The sequence below is a fragment of the Panthera leo genome, chromosome F3 (genome assembly GCF_018350215.1).
Source record: "Panthera leo isolate Ple1 chromosome F3, P.leo_Ple1_pat1.1, whole genome shotgun sequence".
Classification (NCBI taxonomy): domain Eukaryota; kingdom Metazoa; phylum Chordata; class Mammalia; order Carnivora; family Felidae; genus Panthera; species Panthera leo.
The window spans coordinates 11101356-11123404 of NC_056696.1; the positions used below are offsets into that span (position 1 = coordinate 11101356).

General features: G+C 48.9%; 1 protein-coding gene across 4 annotated transcripts in view; it reads right to left on the reverse strand.

Annotated features, from left to right (window-relative positions):
- Window positions 1-4493: 4493 nt before the first annotated feature.
- ADCY10 (adenylate cyclase 10) overlaps window positions 4494-22049 on the reverse strand; it is a 73665-nt gene continuing 56109 nt past the window's right edge. For 3 of the 4 annotated variants that reach the window (XM_042924921.1, XM_042924920.1, XM_042924922.1), the window contains exons 25-33: window positions 21538-21713; window positions 19169-19325; window positions 15476-15680; window positions 15300-15396; window positions 13455-13570; window positions 12402-12519; window positions 10356-10551; window positions 5796-5984; window positions 4494-5016 (exon numbers count right to left, since the gene is read on the reverse strand). In XM_042924921.1, coding sequence (XP_042780855.1) covers window positions 4855-5016; window positions 5796-5984; window positions 10356-10551; window positions 12402-12519; window positions 13455-13570; window positions 15300-15396; window positions 15476-15680; window positions 19169-19325; window positions 21538-21713 — 1416 coding nt within the window. In that variant the 3' untranslated portion in view covers window positions 4494-4854. The remainder of the gene's footprint in view (window positions 5017-5795; window positions 5985-10355; window positions 10552-12401; window positions 12520-13454; window positions 13571-15299; window positions 15397-15475; window positions 15681-19168; window positions 19326-21537; window positions 21714-22049) is intronic. The other variant, XM_042924923.1, reaches the window with a different exon arrangement.

Consider the following 22049-nt stretch of genomic DNA (forward strand, 5'->3'; position numbering starts at 1 on the left):
CGACATCAAATGTGTTGTTAAGCACCAGCTGGACGTCCTGGAATCACATTAATTGGAGAAATACATATGGATGAGAGGTGTAGGCGATCCAGCCTGATACATTTTCTCTTCTCCCCTCTGATCCAAGCTGCTACCATTCTTTGCTATAGAAACGTCCCAGTTCAACCTTTGGGGGTTCTGCTTTGGCATTTTTAAGGTCAACGAAATTACGGTGGCGGCCAGTGGCCGCATGCGGCCATTTACATTTAAATGACGTGAGATGAAATCAGACTTAAAACTCAGATCCACGGTCACACTAACCACACTTCAAGCGCTCGGTGGCTCCCTGTGGCGTGGGACAGTACTGGACAGTGCAGAGATAGGGCGTTCCTGCCTCGCGGAAAGTTCTGTTGCACAGTGCTGGGGTAGACCGTGAGGGGGCCGGCAGGCCTTTGGTTAGCTGTGCACACATGCTCACGGAAGACTGGTGAAGGCTGTTCCAGCTGGGAAGAAGAGCCCAGAGGTTTAGGGTGGGAGAGAGAGAGAGAGAGAGAGAGAGAGGCCAGCGTGATTGCAGCATTGGATTTGGCGGGGAGCCAGGCCTTGAGAGCCTGGTTAAGAAACTGGGATGTTGTCCTGAAGGCAAATCGGGTTTTACACAGGGGACAGAGCAGTAGCAAACGGGTATATGTGCAGGTTAGCAAACTCACCCCGCCCACCGGTGGGGGAACCGCAATCTGAAACCGGAAGGGGAGTGCCTTGCGTGGCTGTTGGAGTTGCTCAGTCACAGATGACCAATTGGGTTTTCAGCGGCAGTGGGAAAGCAGATGGTCAGGGGGGCCTGAGGGCCAGGGAGAGTGTGAAAGGGCTTTGGCAGATACAGGGACCGGCAGGGCCTGGAGAGAGAAGACTCGGGAGGAACAGTGACCAGCGCCCCCGACCGACCGATGGGAAGCTGGGTCACGAGCAGGTGATCCTGGGGGAGCTGGGGGCTGGGGCGGAGGCGAGAGGGGGTGATGTAATAGTCCATCTAGCAACTGCTAGAAGATGCGAGTGCCTGGCCCTTCCCAGTTCCCAGTTTACTGGGCTTCTCCCTGTGTATTTGTGATTTTTGAGCACCCTCCTTGAGAGGCCAGTCTCTGAGTTCAGTGCGATCTGCCTCCTCTCAAATCAAAGACCTTATCTCCATCTCTGCTGCACCTTCCCTCCTGCAGGATAAGGTCCCAGCCCCCAGGCTGTCTGGTCCAGGAGGCCTTTAGCCCCGAAAAGCAACCCCCTGCCTCCCACATCATCATTCCCCTCCTCCCTCCCCCACCTCCACTCAGTGGAGCTCGTTCAGACCAAGTGGGAGGACCATGGCTTCCAAAACCTCTCCAGCACCGAATACCAGGCCCCCACCTGGAAAAGTCCTATGTCTTCTTCCAGGAAGCTTCCTAGAAACTTCTAAAGCCATGTTAGGGTGCGTGCCTCCCCATTTTGTTCTCCCACAAACCCTATGCGGCCCGCTTCATAACTCTGCATTTTCATTGCCTGCTTGTTCCTTCTGCAGAATTCTGAGTGCCTTACCTGAATTCGAACCCACGAACCGCGAGATCATGACCCGAGCCGAGGTCGGACGCCCAACCGACTGAGCCACCCAGGTGCCCCTCAAAAAATAAACTTAAAAAAAAAATGTTAAAAAGAAAAGTAAAACAACGGAACTGACACACAAACAGGTTGAATAACTTGCCAAGGCTAGCAACTGGCAGGGTGGAGATCCAGTGCGGTGATGTCCCAGGCCCGCACGTGTCACCTCCGTGCCGGCTGGTTCTCATCGGTCCTTGCAGCGGCAGCACAGAGCCGGGCCCGTGCGGTCGATGTCACGGAAATTTTGTTAATCTCCACGACGGTCCACATAGTTCACACATTCAGTAAATACTAGGTTCCTACTCCTCAGGGGGCCTGGAGGAATGAACTCGAGATGATCAAATGAAAATGTTAACACATTCACCAGTTTGCCAGCGCTTTCCGAGTGCTGTCTGCCCAGGCACGCGGTCTGAATGTGGGCCGAGCCCCTGCCCTCCAGGAGTTCATACCCTGGTGCGGGAGGCTTCAAAGGCTCATGTTTAATAACACGGGACAGAGCATCACTTCTCTGTTCCTCTCTCTTCCCGAAGCCTTCACGGCTTCCGTGTCTTCTGAAAAGAAGTCTCAGCCGAATCTACTTCCTCCAGCGATGCCCCTGGAAGGCACGAGCACCTCAGAAGCAGAAGTGCTTCTAAGGCGTGAGGCCGCGAGCCTGGAACTTGACGAGGGGCAGGGAGGAGGACAGACTCACCTCCGGGACAGCACAGCCTCTGCAGAATGCCCCCCACCCCCGCCACCCGACGCTTGGCCTACATCTCCCATAAGCTGGAGTCACACACCTGTTTTCTGTTGGCCACGGCGGGGCTCACGCCTGTCCCCGCCTGTGCTCGCCCAGGCTCTCCTATACCCCCACTTGCCCTCCACCCACTCCAGGGAGGGACCGTGTAACCAAAATGACTTCCTTTCTCAGGCAGTTCCCCTAAGCCTTCTCAGCCGGCTGGCTTTTGTGTGTGCTGCTCCCCTCCACCTCGCCCTCGTCTAATCCCCGAACAGCAGCTACACCAGCTTTACCCGTGTGCCTTCCTCCGGAAGGTCCGTGAGCTTGCCCAGGCCAAGAACTGGTCTTTTCGGTCTCCGTATCGCAACCTCCGCTACTGAATCCGTTCCTGGTACTCGGTGATTAGTCAAGACAGGTCAGGGCACCTGGGTGGCTCAGTCGGTTAAGCGTCTGACTTCGGCTAAGGTCATGATCCTGAGGTTCGTGAGTTCGAGCCCTGCATCGGGCTCTGTGCTAATGGCTCAGAGCCTGGAGCCTGCTTCTGATTCTGTGTCTCCCTCTCTCTCTCTGGCCCTTCCCCTCTCGAGCTCTGTCTCTCTCTCTCTCTCTCTCTCTCTCTCTCAAAAATAAATAAACGTTAAAAAAAAAACACAACAGGTTGGTCAGAGGAGTAAATATGGGAATGGATAAGTGATATACAAAATAATGAAGGTCATTAGAAAGCAAGGATGTATGCAAGTCGCAGAATAGCAGCTTTGAAGGGGATGACCCTTACGTGAGGTTCGCTATTTGATGTGTTTATTTCATTTTCATTTATTTCGAGAGAGGCAGGGCGTGGGAGCAGGGGAGGGGCAGAGAGAGAGGGAGAATCCCAAGCCGGCTCGGTGGGGCTCAAACGCAAGAAACTGTGAGATCATGACCTGAGTCAAAATCAAGTCAGATGCTTAACTGACTGAGGCACCCAGGCGCCCCTGCCGTGTTTGTTTTTAAAACCAGTCATCTCATCCTAATTTTACTCGTGTGGCACGTTGTCATCTTCAACACCTTTTCGCCTTCGTTATTCTATCCAGTACCCACACCCGTGCACTGAAATAGGGAGGTTACGGGACAAGCCACAGGAACAAAGTATGTGTGTGGCAGAGCTCATGCTGGAACTTAATGCTCGCATTTTCCTGGGCTGCTGTCCCCACTCCGTCAGGCCACCGGACCTCTGGGGCTAGCCTCCTTTGTGGAACGCAGTTATGGTACCAGGACGAAAAACACATGGCTTTGCCTTTTTTTGCAGGACGACAAAATACTGGTCTATTAAAGAAACGCCCGTTAATGGTGGCACCGCCTATGGAAATCACTATGAGACGGCGAGGTGTGTGTGAAAGGAGGACACGTCGATGCCATCAGAAGAACCCCCTTCTGGGATCAGAAGAGGCCTGGAATCGACACACGAAAATCTGGGTGCACCTGCCTGAGATGACCATGGGGGCCCATGAAATGAGGCAGCACGAGGGAGCTGTGGCAGGGTGGAGGTGGCTGAGTCTCCATGGACTCCACTTGTCCCCTCCGAGGCACAAACTGCCACCAAGACTGCTTCTGTCTGCCCAGAGAGAGTGACTGCAGGTGGCTCTGGGGCACAATCTCCAACATCTGGGAAGTGAAATTGAATGCTATTACTCTCTGAAATAAAGCAAACTAACTCTAAGCACGTAAGCGTACCCACAGCGAAAGTACTATTATCTCAACTTTAAAAATTGTATCTCCACAGATACTTGATGCGTGTGGTTAGAAGGGCTTGGAAGCTGCCGTCAGGCGCTACGAATATGTGTCTTTTCTTTTTTTATATATATATTTTTAATGTTTATTTATTTTTTGAGAGACGGAGAGAGACAGAGCATGGGCGCCGGGCGGGGGGGGGGGGGGGAGGAAGAGAGAGAGAGGGAGTCACAGAATCCGAAGCAGGCTCCAGGCTCTGAGCTGTCAGCCCAGAGCCCGACGCGGGGCTCGAACCCACGAAACCTGACATCATGACCTGAGCCGAAGTCAGGTGCTTAACCGACTGAGCCACCCAGGCGCCCCCAAAATGTGTCTTTTCAAATCTTGCCCTTACAGACCGTGAAAAGCATTTGCCATTTGCCATATGCCGTGCGACGTACAAAAGATGGGACAACTGGACACGTAAAAATAAACATTTTCAGTTTAATAGAGTAACTAGAAATGTATCTGTCGCTGCATGAACCATTTTGATATTCATTTTTTCCCACAGGACACACATTTCGCCTGGGCTGAAATGAACAGGTCGAGTTGAAAAATGAAAGGCAGGTACAGTTTGGGCAAAGCTGGGAGAAAGTAAGCATGAGGCCGCTGACCCTTTCTGACCCTCCAGAAAAAGAAAGAAGAACCCGGAGCGTCTGCCTCTGTGTCTGGAATGGCAGAGAATACGCAGGAACCTGGAGGGTGCTGGTTCCAGAGAAAGGTTAATAATGGATCATTGCAAGAGAGGGAGCCTTACTGAAATCTTTGTTCTTTTTCACGAAAGGTTAGAAAGGATTGTCCAGGATGTTAACCCTCATCAGGAATTTGTTTTTTTGAATATCCTGCATGTTTACCTTGCCCGATACAATTTTTTCCCAGGAGGGGAGATTCGAGACTGTTTGAAGCCATTGGTCGTCCATGAACTCGGAGTCTGAGTACCACCATTCCTGAGAGGAGAGAAAGCATGAAGAATTAATCAGCGCTCCCCGACTTACGTGACCAAGCCCGGTCTGATACCAGAACTGGTCCAGGGTCCTTGAACTTTTTTTTAATGTTTATTTACTTATTTTCAGAGAGAGAGAGAGAGAGAGAGAGAGAAAATGCATGTGCACATGGGGGAGGGGCAGAGAGAGAATCCCAGCGGGCTCCGTGCTCCCACAAACTGTGAGATCATGACCTGAGCCAACATCAAGAGCCAGACGCTCAACCGACTCGGCCACTCGGGCGCCCCCAGGTCCTTGTGCTTTTAAGCCACATGAACCCACAGACAAATGATGAATTTTGCCCCCCAGACTAGGCTACTGACACGTGACTCTAAATAAACACACGGAAGTATAGGCCCATTCGCTTATTCAACAAGTGCTGAGTACAAGGCGCTGGGCTGGATGCTACGCGTGATGTTCGCCTTCGAAGAGTTCACATTCTCAAGGGGGAGGAGAGACCTGCGTAGCAACATTAACACCCAGTGGAAAGCGGTGAGGGCTGCAGAGAAGGGGCGGAGATCTTGCCAAAGCAGATGTGAACGCGAGGAAGGTTCCAGGGGAGCTCCAAGGGGACGAGGAGGCACACACACCTGAGCTACGGATCTATCGCCCCTTTTAGGAAGAGTCCAGAAAGGCCCGTGATGGCCTTCCGTGCTTGGGGAAAGCTAAGGAGGCGGTAGGCTTCTGGGGCTTCCTTGGAAGGGTGGGCATCCCCACGCCATCTGCTGGCCGGTAGTACGTACTTTGCTCATGTTCAGCCAGCATTTCTCCAGAACATTCCCCTGTGTTTCAGAGAGCCGTAAGGCTGTGTTCAGGAACAGGTCACAGTTCTGGCCGTCTCCCATGAGTATACAGACGTAGGCCATCAGGTGGTAAAGCCTCGGGTAGAAGACAGGGCCAGTGGTATTCTGGGTCACCAGACTCTCCAAGTTCTAAAGGAAAACCAGCATATCAGAATCAGAAAGCGTCCTTGGCCGCAACGATTTTTTCTCCACGGATGATGTGGGAACGTTTCAAAGATTGAAGCGATCAAATGAAAAAGCGTATTACAGAGACATTACATAGAATGTAGTGGACACAAAGTGACACGCGTCAAGTGGGGGAGCTTCAGCGTTCTACCCGGACCAAGCATGCGATATGGGTGGGCTCACTAACCCTTTCCAGCAAGCGCTTTTTTTTTTTTTTTAAAGTACCTTTTCTTTTTATTACCAAAGCAATATAAGTTACTGTTCAGAATTTAGGGGGAAAAAATGGAAGAAAAAAAAAGAATTACCCATAAGCTTAGCACCCGGAAAGAAATATTTTTAACATTTAGGTACATGCTTTCCCACTTCTCTCTGTCTCTCTGTCTCTCTCTCTCTCTCTCACACACACACACACACACACACACACACATATCATACCCCCAATTGGGATCATACTAATCACATAGTATGGCAACTTTTTTTCTCATTTAGTATCACACGATAAACATTTTCCAGTGACATGATTCTTTTACATCAGAGCTCACAAATTCAAATGCTGACAAGAGTCAGGCAAGGAACATAAAGAAGCAGGCTGGCTATAGCATGATAAGAGCAGAGGGGATTATGTCATGCTAGAGATGTGCCCTATACAAGTGTCACCTCTCAATTCCGGCCAACAGCTGTCCTTTCGGCATGTGGGCTTGGAGTCACCAGGTACTCCAATTTTTAAAAGAAGAGTCAGAAATTCAGAATTTTTACGTAAAATATCCCAATGTTTAAATGTGCCATTTCTGACTTAACCAAACTTTTTTTTTTAATTTTTTAAATGTTTTTATTTATTTTTGAGATACAGAGCATGAGTGGGAGAGAGGCAGAGGGACAGGGAGACACAGAATCCGAAACAGGCTCCAGGCTCTGAGCCATCAGCACAGAGCCTGATGCGGGGCTCAAACTCACAAACCGCGAGATCATAACCTGAGCCGAAGTCAGACACTTACCCGACTGAGCCACCCAGGCGCCCCACCAATCTTCTTTTTGAAGTGCATATAGTTTCCATTTTCTCCTAGTTTTTTACTACTAGAAACCTGAGATCAACATCTTTGTAGACAAATTTTTGTTTGTCATCTGATTAGTTCCTTAGGATAATTCCCAGGAAGAGAATTAACCAACGTGCGTAGTTTAAAGATATTTTGCCAGAACGCGCTCTGGAAAGTTTATGGGAGTCTTTCAGAGTAGGAGTCTGTCTTCTCACGTGTCTTTGCTAATCTGATGCTCAGCGAAACAATGTCCTATTGCTTTGTTGCCTTTATTTCAATATGATAGACATGGGATCAAAACGTTGGGTTTTCCTGACTGACCTGTTAACGCGTCTATTTAGTCTATCAATTATTGATCTAAGAAGCTCACCTGCTGTGAACAAGGCATCATTCTGCGTGCCGTGGGAGATACGCGCAAGCTTGTGCTTCACTCATTCGTGTTCCTGTGTTGTCTCTGCTCCCTCCACCACCCCCCCCCACCTCCTTTTCGAAGTCGAATAAATCACAAACTTCTTGAGCACAAAGACCGTGTTTTTCTCATCTTTACTGAACCCGGTAAGTACCTATGGTATTTTTCACCTGTACTGTCTTTGGGATAGAGGAGTTTTATCACTGTACTATTCACTAAATAAAGACGTGCTTTCTTTTCATCATCTGCTAGTTTATCTACCTGGACTTTCATATGTCAGACTGGCCAAAAGTGGCCCCCTTTGTTAGTATTCGATCAATATTTGAAAGTGATAGTGACAGGGATGCCTGGGTGGCTCAGTCGGTTAAGCGTCCAACTCTTGATTTCGGCTCAGGACATGATCTCACGGTCGTTAAGACTGAGCCCCACGCTCGGCGCCTGGTTGAGATTCTCATGAGTCATTTTCTCAACTCCAGACACTCTATCAAATCACATGAAGTTACAGAAGACATAGTAATTCCGTAAATAATACAGAATGCAGAATAATCACATAAAGCAAGATAATGTTTTGGGTAACCAAGCAACTCCATACCCTGAATGGAAGCCAGCAGAATGCTTTATGTAACAGAAATACAAATACATGCTCTGTATCCAAAGAGAGCGTACCTCTAAGCAGAGGTGACAATGACCTTTTAAGTATTTCAGGCAGGGGTCGGTAAGCAGTGTGAACAAATTGTAGGAGGAGACCCCGGGGCCTGGGAGATTGGTGAGCACAGCTCCTACCTGGGCAGATCGAAGACTTCCTCCTAACAACGTTCTGAGGATTAAATGAGCTACCTGTACTTCAAGACGCCTTGAAGTCCCAGGATGCCTTGCTTTGACAAATTTGTGACATCTCTGAAACAGAGACATTCCTAAATTTTCAGCCTCTGGATTCTGCTCACAACCTTAAGGAACCTGCAAGCAGATATCTTCCGAGATCTCTAGGGAAGATCCCTACCCAGAGGTAGTTTGGTCAGCATCTTGATTTTAAAGCCTTCTAAGACCCTAAGCAGAGAACCTGTCAAGCCTGTCCAGACTTCTGACCTGCCCACGTGTGCGATGAGAGGTTTGTGTGATTTCAGCTGTTAGGTTTGTGGTAACTGGGGGCCCGGCAATGGAAAACTAATACACATGGGCTTAGTTTTGAAGAGGACAAGGCAAAACATTGTCAAGTCAACAGGAGATTTGGCCCTTCTTCCCTTGGAGGGTTTGCCCAGCCGAGGCTGTAAACTCCGAGAGGCGGGTACCGGGTGTGATTTGCTCCCCCCTCACACCCCAGCGCCTAGTATCTGGTGGTTACTGCCTATCAGGTAGGAGTCCAGTGTTATTTATTTATGTGTTTTTGCACTCAGCACACGTTTGTTCGGTGAGTGGAAGATATGCACGTCCTATAATGCTTATACTGAAGTGTCTGAAAACGCATTTAAAAAAAATTTTTTTTAATGTTTATTTTATTATTTTTGAGACAGAGACAGACAGAGCATGAACGGGGGAGGGGCAGAGAGAGAGGGAGACACAGAATCGGAAGCAGGCTCCAGGCTCTGAGCCGTCAGCCCAGAGCCCGACGCGGGGCTCGAACTCACGGACCGCGAGATCGTGACCTGAGCCGAAGTCGGACGCTTAACCGACTGAGCCACCCTGGCGCCCCTGAAAACGCATTTTAAAAGTTTTTGTTTTTGTTTTTTTAAGAAGTTAACATGAGCCTGGGTGGCTCAGTCGGTTAAGCATCCGACTTTGGCTCATGTCACGATCTCGCAGTCCATGAGTTCGAGCCCCGCGTTGGGCTCTGTGCTGACAGCTTAGAGCCTGGAGCCTGCTTTGGATTCTTTGTTACCCCGCCATCTCTCTGCCCCCCCCCCCCCGACTCGTGCTCTGTCCTGTTCTGTCTTTCAAAAGTAAATAAGTGTAAAAAAAAAAAAAGGAAGTTAACTTAGGGGCACCTGGGTGGCTCAGTCGGTTGAGCGTCCAACTTCAGCTCAGGTCCTGAGCCTGGAGCCTGCTCCATTCAGATTCTGTGTCTCCTTCTCTCTCTGCCCTTCCCCGACTCACACTCTGTCTCTCTCAAGAATAAACATTAAAATTTTTTTTAAAAAAAGTTAACTTAAAAGACACATTCAGGATCAGCTGAATATTTTTAATTTCCATGTGCAAAGACTTAACCTCCCAAGATGTTTATCATAATAACTGCCGTAAAATACTACAAAAAAATTCTATCCAAGGACAGTTTGGCAATATCATCTAACAAGATCTAGGAGACTTTATCTTTAAGATAAAATACTATGCTTCCTTTTAACTCGTGGTGTAGAAAACAATTTAATGACAGGAAATTATTCACAATATATTTTATTTGATAGCATGTTTTAAAAATGGAAATGTGCGCATGGGCACACACAGAGAAAAGACTTGAAAAGTGATGTCTCTCTTTGTAAAAAGTGGTTACCTCTGAGTAGTAAGGTTGTGAGCAATTTGTATTTCCTTCCAATTTGGGGGGAAGAAGTTACCTTAAAAAACTATGCCATAAACATAGAAATTCTGGGGCGCCTGGGTGGCTCAGTTGGTTAAGCGTCCGACTTCGGCTCAGGTCCTGATCTCGAACTTTTCGTGAGTTCGAGCCCCACACCAGGCTCTGTGCTAATGTCTCAGAGCCTGGGGCCTGCTTCCGATTCTGTGTCTCCCTCTCTCTCTGCCCCTCCCCTGCTCATGCTCTCTCTCTCTTTCTCAAAAACAAGTAAACATTAAAAAAGAATTTTTTAAATAAATATATAAATTCTGGAATCAGAGAAAATAATTTTCACGAGAAGGTAGACAGAAATCCACTTACGGAGTGGTTTATCCTGGAAACTGGCTCACCTTGAGCAGCTCGACTCCACTGTCCTGAGCGTTCTCAGACTGCCCCTCAATCTGCTTTTGAAGGTAGAGGACTTGCCCTTCCATGTACCTACTGATTCCTTCATAGTAAAGAGCTGTCGGGGTTCTTCTTGGCACTAGGTTTTTAGCTCTACTGGAAAAGATGTGAAAGTTGTCCCATTCCTGAAGCCTGGCATACCTGCGCCAGCACAGAAGAAGACAAATCAGTAGCGCCCTTGGAATGTTCTGAAATGGGTCTCCCTGCGGGCCCAGCTCCCGGGACCTGGGCCTGGAGCCCACCGCCTGCTCCCCAGGAGAAACGATGTGCTATGGAACGGGGCAAGAAGAGGATGTTTGGATGGTTCGTGATGAATAGACTCCTCGGGAACCCTCGGCTAATATTAGCAAGCACTTAACTCTTTGGACTCTAAAAGGATCATCAAACACTTGGGAGCTATGAATTCTAGAGCTTGAAGACACTGCTCCAATTCCAGAGAGAGATGGCCTAGGCCAGTACTACTCAAAGTGTGGGCCACCGACTGGGAACATCCATGTCACCTGGATGCTGCTTAGAAATGCAGGCTCGCTGGTCCAGCCCCCATCTGCTGAGTCACTCTGGGGACTGGGACGAGGCCAGGAATCCATTAACAAGTGTTAACAAGCTCTCCAGGTGATTCCTGTGCCCACTAACGTGTGACAAGCACAGGCCTAGGCCACAGCTGTCGAAAGAAAGTCGAATAAGAAACTAGGATGACTTTCAGACCTTAGATGCCTTGGATTTTTAATTCACCCGGGCGAGGTCATTTGACTTTGAACTTTAATTTCTTTGGACTCTTACTGGTAAGGGCAATTGATTTTTAGATTTTAATGTCTCCCAAGGAATTTCGGAATAGATCTCTTTTCAGATTTGGAACTGCTCTAGTCTGTGGCGCTTTGGACAGGAATGTCTTCAGATGCTCATTTCACTCATCGCAGAGTCCAAATAAACACTGGACACCATGGCTGCACGTAGCATGTTGGGAGTGGCTGCGGAAGTCATCTAATGAATGTTCTGGAGCCTTGTTGTTGATCTACTTCTTTGAAGGTACGACCATAGCTGCAGGTTTACGGAGTTGAAAACTTCATGAGTGAAAGGCGTTCAGCCACAGTTGTGGTCAGGAGGTGACAGCAGTGTAGGAGGTAGGCAGGTGTGGCTTGGCACCCGGCCCTCCCCATCCTGAGGGGCAGTGAGGCCCGCGTAAAGGAGCTTTGTGTGGCGCTTCTCTCTGCCACAGGGTGGAAAGCTCTTGATGGGGGAGAACTGCCGTTTTCCAGAACTGCCTCCTGCTGAGTGGGCAAGTCTAATCCTGGGCTTCAACATTAGGAAGCCCACCCGCCTGCAGATACCTGCAGACATAAGCCACATCCTCCAATATCCGTTCTATCAACAATGTTTTCCAATATAATTCCATCTGTGGGGGGGAGGGGTGTGGGCAGGTGGTGCTATTTTTTTTGTTGTTTATTTATTTATTTTTTTTTCAGAGAGGGCGGTACACAGCAAGCTGGGGAGGGGCCGAGAGAGAGGGAGACCGAATCCCAAGCAGGTTCCGCGCAGTCAGCACAGAGCCCGATGCGGGGCTCGAACTCACAAACTGGGAGATCACGCCTGAGGCGGAACCAAGAGTGGAGGCTTAACTGACTAAGCCCCCCAGGCGCCCCACAAATGGTGCTATTTATCAGTCTCCCTCGCACCCCACCACTCCTCAGTAGCAAGTACTCTTTTCCTTTCTGTATTACCACGCCATGGTGTGTAGGTAATAAAGGCTTGTGGCACTGACTACAGCCCCGTGGCGGCCTTGCTAAAGGGCAAGATGATCCCCAAGGGGCCTTTCAGTGTAAATCTACCCTCACGCCTTCAATGCCTTCAATCTCTCAGGTACAACAAAGTATAAATTCTTTTCTTTCATTTCTGTGTGTGTGTGTGTGCATGTTGTGTGTGTTAATCTCCCCTTCTTCAAGGAGTCAACATTTTTCAAACGTGGGAGTTTAGTGAGTGCAACACATTGTTACCAGATAGCTATACTCGAGTAAAGTCCCAGGAGGATTCCGCTTTGGAATTTGAGGATTCTGTTGTCTTCATTTTGGTATATGAATTCCAAACATTCTTCAAATGTCTTATAAACAAAGCCTAAAAAAAAACAGAAACAGGAGAGCTTTGCTGGTGGGCGGGGGTGGTCCTGTTCTGGCCTAGTAGCTTCCAGGAGACGTCCCCACTGTGGGGAGAGGCCTTAATCTCTGTTTATGAAGCCAGACGGTCCTGTGGATTGCAACAACCTTGTGACCACACTGCCCGCCCCGCCCCTGCCATGCTTCCTTTGCTGGCAGCAATATCTACAGCCCTTTTCAAAATCACACGGTGATGGAGGCGCCTGGGTGGCTTATTTGGTTGAACGTCCAACTTTCTGGCTCAGGGCACGATCTCACAGCTCGTGAGTTGGAGCCCCGCGTCGGGCTCTGTGCCGACACCTCAGAGCCCGGATCCTGCTTCGGATTCTGTGTCTCCCCCTCCCTCCCCTGCTCTCTCTCTCTCTCTCTCTCTCTCTCTCAAAAATAAACATTTAAAAAAAATCCCTTTCGATTTAAAAAATCCCGTGTTGGGGAACGAATGCCCAGGCCGGCCCCTCTGGTTTACTGTGGACACTGAGGGCTGCCTCGTCGGTGGAGCTCCTTTTCCGAATCTCCGAGCAGCTACCGGTGCCCAGATCCATTGGCAATCCAACGCTCCTCGTAAAGCGTGACGTCTGTCCGTATATTCTGCTAACAAGTACTCTAGTAAGACACTGTCAGTCACTACCACTTGTGTGTAAAGTGATCTGACGCTAAACTGGCCGCTTACACCCGTCAGGTTCTTCTGGGCCAAATTCTCCTCCTTGCTGGTCCTTCACAATCCTTCCACCTTCCAGATGGCTCCTAGCTCTTACACCAGCCTCTCCCCTTCCCTGTCCGATAGGTCTTTTCAGCCAGAATCCTAGTGGGCTCGAGACCCCAGCCCCGAGAGCGGCCACACCACACTAACACGCGTGTTAAACCCCGATTTCTTGTAGATTCCAAAGCCACGCTTACCGGAATAAAGCATGAGGTCCAGGCAGACGAAATAGAAAAAGGCCTTGCTGAAGATGTGCTCTTCTGATATAGAAAGGTCCCACAGCCACCCCAGCACTTGGATCAATTGTTTGTTTCTGTGGGCAAAGGAAGGTGGTAAAGATTAGGAGGTGCTGGGGAGGAGAGGATGGAGTTTAGCGCTGGGCTCGGCTTCATCCTGCCCGCAGTTCCGGACCAAATGCGGCCCTTTCGCAAATTTCAAAGCCACTCCCAAATCTCACATTGGCTCTTGGCTCAAACTGTTGTCACGGGCCCCTGCGTCAGGGCCACCGGAGTCAGGCCAAGTTGGCTGGAGCCTCCGGTCCTGGTTGCCCTTCTCTGGGCTTCTGCCTCCCCTGTGAGACTCCTCCCTTTCCCTTCACTTGGCAGCCTGACTCCCATAGCAGGGGAAGACAGTAAACAGACTAGGGATGATGTACACACAGCGGGGGCCTGGCTGGTTCAGCGGGTGGAACTCACGATCTCAGGGTTGGGAATTCGAGCCCCACACTGGATGCAGAGATTATTTTGAAAAATAATAAAATCTTACTCAACACGTCTCCGGAGGCAAGGGAAACAAAAGCAAAAATGAACTACCGGGACCTCATCAAAATAAAAAGCTTCTGCACAGCGAAGGAAACAATCAGCAAAACTAAAAGGCAACCGACAGAATGGGAGAAGATATTTGCCAACGACATATCGGATAAAGGGTTAGGGTCCAAAATCTACAGAGAATTTATGAAACCCAACGCCCAAAGAACAAATAATCCAGTGAAGAAATGGGCAAAAGACATGAATAGACACTTCTCCAAAGAAGACAACCAGATGGCCAACCGACACATGAAAAAATGCTCAACATCCTCATCATCAGGGAAATACAAATCAAAACCACAATGAGATACCACCTCACACCTGTCAGAATGGCTAACATGAACCACTCAGGCAACAACAGATGTTGGCGAGGATGCGGAGAAAGAGGGTCTCTTTTGCATTGTTGGTGGCAGTGCAAGCTGGTGCAGCCACTCTGGAAAACAGTATGGAGGTTCCTCAAAAAATTGCTGGTCCTCTGACCCAGCAATTACACTACTAGGCATCTATCCAAGGGATGCAGGTGTGCTGTTTTGAAGGGACACAGGCACCCCCATGTTTATAGCAGCACTATCGACAATAGCCAAAGTACGGAAAGAGCCCAAATGTTCATCGATGGATGAATGGATGAAGAAGATGTGGTATATATATATATACAATGGAGGATTCCTCGGCAATCAAAAAGAATGAAATCTTGCCATTTGCAACTACGTGGATGGAACTGGAGGGTATTATGCTAAGTGAAATGAGTCAGAGAAAGACAAAAATCATATGCCTTCACTCATATGAGGACTTTAAGAGACAAAACAGATGAACATAAGGGAAGGGAAACAAAAAGAATATAAAGACAGGGAGGGGGACAAAACAGAAGAGACTCATAAATATGGAGGACAAACGGAGGGTTGCTGGAGGGGTGGGGGGAGGGGGGAGGGGCTAAATGGGTCAGAGGCCCTAAGGAATCTACTCCTGAAATCATTGTTGCACTAGATGCTAACTAATTTGGAGGTCAATTTTAAAAAATAAAAATAAATAAATAAATAAATAAAGTAAAAATAATAAAATCTTAAAAAGAAAATGCCGTGCAAAGAGCAGTGGTGTCCCAAAGTCTATGATCATCAGTCACATCTTACCGTAAATCCTGCTCCCTTGCCAGCCAATGGCCAGGCTAAAGTGAACCCAGGACGCTCAATTCCTATGGCTTCCTCCCTCTAATTTTGGGAAATGCTTTCGGCTAAATACCTGTTTTTCAGGAAGAGACATTTACTAAGCCAGCAGAGGACCATATACTGCCTGTTAGGATTTCGGAGCAGTGCCCACATCTTCTGGGCTCGAGAGCCTGGGAAGAAAGCAATTCCAGGATATTTCAGGATGTTACTTGGTATCTGCATGGCCCTTCTTGCCCAGACAACCCTTACCTAAGTCAATGGCCAAGTCCAAGTGACCCATTAAAAGCTTGGTGTAGCCCAGTTTATCAGCCACATATGACACGATTTCAATGCCCTCGCCTTTCAGGGGGAGGTTGAAGATCTGTTCCATGGCCATGATTTCATATTTGTACCACACGCCCTGGTAGCCGGCCAGCTGGTGGTGCAGTGAGTAATTCAGGTAGGCCTTAATGATCTGAAATGGCAGAAGTGGAGAAGAGAGGTGACACACAGATGGCAGGAAGCCCAGGGACACCACCCGGCGTGGGCCGGTGCACGTGTGTTTACTAAGCTTGAGAATGGAGCCGGTCATTTGGCCAACGCACGGGCTTTGGTGCAGAAATTAAACTGGGTCTCTGCGCCCTTTTTATTGGGTCATCCGGGACAAGCTCGAGGGCTCCCTTGGCCCCAGGGTCCTTAAGCAAAATAGAAGAATTTCAGTTTTTGTGAAAAATAAAAGCCGTAGCTTATATATGTGGATATAGGACTGCAAAGCAAAAAGCCTGGAAGGGTTCACTCTGAGGTGCACACAGTAGTTACCTACTTGGGGAGGAGATCTGAGGGACAGGAGCGACTTTCCTTTTGACTTTATACGTTTCTGTGACCGTTTAATTTGTGAGAACAAGTACCCGTCCTTCTGTTGTTTAACAAAAAAAGGAAGTGGGGGTTGGGTTTGTTTGCATGTAAAAAGAGGAAAGAGTAGTTGTAAACTGAGTTTTGAGACTCAGGAGAAGTTGGTTACTCTATAAACAACTCTTTTCAGTGGGAAAGTTGCACCAGGACATGAACGCTTAGGGACAGGTGAAAAGAAAGTTCCTGCTAAAGAAGCATCCCTGATTAGAAGCGCCAGGTACGGAGGGCAGTCAGTGGGGAGGCATTTAGGAAAAACGGGCTTTGGGGGCACCTGGGTGGCGTTGTCAGTTAAGTGACGGACTCTTGATCTCGGCTCAGGTCATAGTCTCACAGTTCACGAGTTCAAGCCCCACCTTGGGCTCTGTGCTGATGGCACGCAGCCTGCTTGGAATTCTTTGTCTCTCCTTCTCTCTGCCCTTTCCCCCCTTGCGCCCAGGCTCTCTCTCTCTCTCAAAGTAAATAAAAATAAATAGGAAAAAGGGACTTTTTCCTAGGATTCGTCAAATCCCGCAAAATAAGCGGTCCACAAATTCGGTGTTGCGGGCAGTTCTGTGGGCACCTGTTAAACCACAAGTCAACCTGTGGGAGTTCCTGTGCTCCTGATCCGTGTTTCAGATGGCGCCACCAGAAGGGCAGGGCAGCCGGAAGCCATGGAGAGGAGAGGACTGCGGGGTGAAGGAGATGTCCAACACTGTGGCAGAACCCAGGACTTCTTGGATTCGGACCAAGAGCATAGCGTCCAACTGCTTCATTTGGTCAGGAAAATAGAAAGCTTGGTGGTTATGTGGCTTGGCAGTGGTCACGCCACAGATAGGTAAAGTTCTGGAAACCACTCTTTCGGGACTCATTCTAGTTCTTTCTGTTATCCGACACCGAGTGGCTCATCTGCTCTGGAGCACCCAGAGGCTGCTCTGCCCTCTGTCACGGCCACCTTGTTGGCACAGAGCCCAAGGTGGGGCTTGAACCCGTGAACTGTGAGTCCACGACCTGAGCTGAGATCAAGCCTCTTTCGATTCACTTTCCGATTTTGGCTTTTCCGCTGTCGTCTCCCGTCCTCCAATGCCACCGCGTTTTTAAGAGACAGCCCCCAAGTATGGAGGGGAATCAAAGCATCTCATCCAGTAAATATTTGTTGAGCACCTACGATGTGCCAGACACTATTACTGGGGCTCGGGACGTGGAAAAGATAACAGACAAGGTCCCTACTCTCATGGAGTTTATAGGCCAGTAGGGGACACAGGTTGCACGCTAACAAAAGAACAAACAAGTAAATGCCAGATGGTAATAAGAGCTACTAAAACAGGTTAGAGACCCTGGGTTAGGTGGTCAAGAAAGGCTTCGTGGAGGAGGAAACCTTCCAGCTGATAAGCACAGAGACCCAGCAGTCTCAGGAAATGCTTTTTTTTTTTTAGGCTTAAACAAATTTGTTTCATTTTTAAAATTGAAATATAATTAACATACGGCATCCTATTAGTTTCAAGGAAAAGCTCTTTATCTGCCCCCCAACTGCCTGCTTTACCGAACTTCATGTGTGTGTGGATTCCCTGTACATACACTACTGTATTTTATTATCTCCCGTGAAACCGTCTCCTGGCAACTTGATTCTTAGTCCAGCTGGAAGGACCCTGAAGGGCAGAGGAAATTCCTCCTCCCGACAACTTAGACAGGCAGTTCTCCCAGTGTGGTCCTGGGATCCCCGGAGGTCCCTGGAGGCCACTTTAGGGAGTGCCCGGAAGTCAAAGCCAATATTTGCGTCAGGAAACATGGTGAAAGACTGAAACAGACAAACAACCAACTTGGTGGGTGTCCGATCTAGCTCACTCGTGAAGGTTATCTCTGCTTCTCACTGTCTTTGGGCTATTTTACAACTCTGTATGAGGCAGAAGAAAACTGATAATATTGTAAATTATTCTCTTGCATGGACATGTAAGTATTCCGGGGAATATGTGTGATTATTGCCCCGTGACTGGGCTATTTTTGCATCCAGTCATAATTGAATTCTCCTTAGAACAAGTTGTAACATCTTACTAGCTCTCAGTAATTAAAGTGTTTAATAGAGTCTTTGATATGTGTTCTTTTTATGTTTCTAAGAGTCATGATTTTATCTTTAAAAAAAAATTATCTTTTAGGGGACACCTGGGTGGCTCAGTCAGTAAAGCGTCCAACTTTGGCTCAGGTCATGATCTCGCGGTTTGTGGGTTCGAGCCCTGCATGGGGCCCTCTCCTGTCAACGCAAAGCCTGCTTCAGATCCTCTGTCCCCTTCTCTCTGTCCCTCCCCTCCTCTCAAAAATAAAACTTTAAAAAATTATCCTTGGGGTGCCTGGGTGGCTCAGTGGGTTAAGCGTCGACTTCAGCTCAGTTCATGATCTCACGGTTAACGGGTTCGAGTCCCGCGTCAGGCTCCGCGCTGACAGCTCAGAGCCTGGAACCTGCTTCAGATTCAGTGTCTCCCTCTCTCTCTGCCCCTCCCCCACTTGCACTCTGTCTCTTGAAAATAAATACATGTTAAAATAAATTTTTAAAAAATTATCCTTTAACGTTTTCCTTTTTTTACCCTCTTTCTCTACCGGCATATAAGTAGCATTTTCCAGGGGCGACACCTGATGCTGGAACGGAGCCAAGGCAGAAGCAGGCTGAGCACCCAGGTGCCTCCCATGAAGCCAGACGTTAAGATATTTGCAAAACTTTACTCCGTGCCACCCTTGTCACTAAATTTTTTGTTGGGGAAAATTATCTTTCAGTGGACACATTACGGAGGTAAGAGCTTTATCCTTCTTTGAAAGTATTTAAGTACCTCTGTTTTCGTTGCTCACAGTTTCGGTCGATGCAACCCTTAGACATAAACAGCTTCGCGGTCCCCGGTAATCGACCGAAAGCATCAAGTGACGCTGGGGCCCAAGTGCTTGAGAACTACCGGCCTGGGCGAAACACTCCAGCCGGGAAGGCCTTGGGTGCACCCCCATGGTTTTGAATTCCTGCCGGCTTCCGCCAGGACCCTCCCAAGGGAGACACGGACATTGACAAAGCAGCCGCCACGAAGGCAGCCTTACCTGAAAATCGTCTTGGGTTTCCAGTGCAGTATTTACTTCCATCATAGCTGCCAGATGGCCGTAGTACTTGTAGTGAAAAAAGTAATTTAGGCTGTATATCTGCCACAGCAGGGAGAAGCAGGCGGTTTGCCTGTAAAGCTGAGCCAGCCTCCTCTTCCTGCAGACACACGAGGGGCACAGAATACCGTCACCGGCGCGCTTGAGGGGAACGCCGGCCCAGCACCCCCGCTGCGGGCTCGGGGCCAAGACGTGGGCGTGAGTCCTTGCCCCCTTTGCAACGTGGTAAGGCACAAGCACGCTCAGTTTTAGGGAGCACGTTTTCTCCACCACAGGACGGGGAGCGCGATGCCTACTTTGTGATGATTAGTTAGGGTAATCGAGGTAAGTCGCTTTATCCCCAGGCAGGGCACTGCCACTTCAGCGAAGTTATTGAAAAAGCCCATTTACATCACTCATCACGGTTGATTCCGATAACAACCCCGCGAGAAAGGCCGACGTGATGAGCCCCGTTTTATGTCAGCAGGTGAGATTCAGGCAGCCTGAGTAACTAACTCAGAGCCACACGGCTAGATCGTGGTTGTGCCAGGACGCAAGCTCTGTCCACTTCCAGCCTGGCCATTCTCGTGTGTCATTTCCTCCACTGAACATTACTCTCGGCAGCTGGCTGTCAGCTCAACGAAGGAAATGAGCATTTTTTAACGATCACACTCTGCTATGGTCTGAATACATCTCCACCAAATTCGCAGGTTGAATTCTAACCCCCCAAAGTGACGGTGACAGTAGGTGGGCCCTTTGGGATGTAATTAGGTCATGCAGATGAGCCCTCATAAAAGGGGTCAGGGCTCTTACAAAAGAGACTCCAGAGCTTTCCAACCCCTTCCCACCATCTGAAGCTAAAAGAAGTCTGCGACCCTGAAGAGAACCCTCTCCCAACCGTGCCGGCACTCTGGCCTCAGCCTTCAGCAATAGATTTATGCTCTTTATAAGCCACCCAGTCGATGCTATTTTGTTACAACAGCCTGAGCAGACTAAGACACATTCCAACAGTGGAATGGAACGTCATGAGAGGTGGTGAGCCTCCCGTGCCGGAGGTATTCAAGGGGAGGATGGACGACGACCTACAAAGAATGTTTGGGTTCGCAGTCTTGGCTTTGACAAGCCACTTAACTGATAGTGTAGCCAACGATCCCCTTTATTTATGATAACGATGGGAACCTGAGCCAGTTGGCTGCAATATTAGTGATTTAACAAAACCAAGAAAACGAAATGTAATTAGAAATATTTATCCACAAGCAGATTTTAAATAAAGACGAGAAAGGGGGAAGACAGATATCCTGGAGATTTTAAAGACGAATTCCAGGTACTTTCAATTTAGACACTGATGACGCTGATTCCGTGGTGGAAATTATTTTTTAAAGCCTCGGAAGAAACATGGACAGCATGGGACGTTCATGACGGCCCTGGAAACTCTGGCATTAACATTGCTTCTTGTCCTCCTTTTTGAGGTCAGAACTTCTGGGGGGGCGGGGTTTGAAACGAACATCTCTGCAGATGTTTCACTTCCCCCCCTTTCCCTCGTGCAGGTCACTTCCTGCTCCTTTCATGCAAGTGGCTGTAAACTAGGCTTGGGAAAGTTAGGGAACGAAAGGGTGGGATGCCCGGTTCAATTTGCAATTCAAAACACATAATTTGTTTAGACTGTAAACGTCCTGAACATTTTCCGTGACGTATGTACGCGAGAAAAGTGATTCTTTGTCCGTCTGAACTTCGAATTTAACTAGGCATTCTGTCCCCCTACTCAGTTTATCCCCCCACCATCATTATTTTTTTTATAGTTCTTTATCGGCAAAATTGACATGCGTGGAAGTGTACAAATCTTAATGGTTTAACCTTGACTGATGGATACCCCCCCATTGCGACCCACATCCCTAACGGGATACACAGATGGGTGGCAGTTTGTCCTCTGCAGAGGCCTTGGGCACCTGCTATTTTAGTTTTGGGCAGGGACAATACCCAGGGCTGTACCTCCTGGATGGAAGAGGGCTTGTGACAGAGGCCCCGGGAGCTTGCAGCTTCCACAGAGGCACTGATGGGACCGAGTAGGGCAGGGCACTTGGCAAAGGGCTTCCTGGTGCTTTTGTCACTTGAATTCCCTTTCACAAAAGCTGCTGTGAAATATTCCAGGGCCACCCCGCCCTGTCCTGGGAGGCCCTCCCCCTACTGGCTCTGCCCGCACCAGTGAGCTAGGTCAGAGCCACCCGGCCTTCTGGCGCCCCCTAGGGGCCCAGGCATTGGACGCTGATGGAGTATGTGCAGGTCTCTCCCTCTGCGGAGTGAGACCTTCGGCTGTTCCCAGCTCCTTCCCTTACCCTGGAGGTGCACTCTCTTGGGCCTGTTGACTTAGGTAGTAAAAGTGTCTGTTTTTCTCAACATGGGTCTGGAGAAACAGGGAGATTAAGTTGTAAGGAAAGATTCGGTGGAGAAGCTTCAGGGCCTTCCGCAGCATTTTCTTGGCAAGCACCATCTGGCCCATGTTGAAACAGACCTGCAGGGGACAAGGGGAGGAGGGCGGGGGGAGGAAGGAGAAAGAGCAGGGATCCTGGACTTCATCGGCAAGTTCCGACGACACGTATTTGGGGGATTCTTAACAAAAAGGCAAACCTAAGGCCCAGGAACAAAACCCGCCCTGGCAGAACCGTAAATGTTTACAAATGTATGCCTGGAAGGATGGCTGGCTGAGGGACCGGAGTTCTCATCGCGTCTCTGCTGTGCGTCATCGGCCGCCGAGAAAGTGTTCACCCGCCCCGGTCCGTTAAAAAAACATTTCGTAAAGACCAACCACAAGGTCAAGGGAGACCTTGCTGGCAAGTGAGGGCGCGGA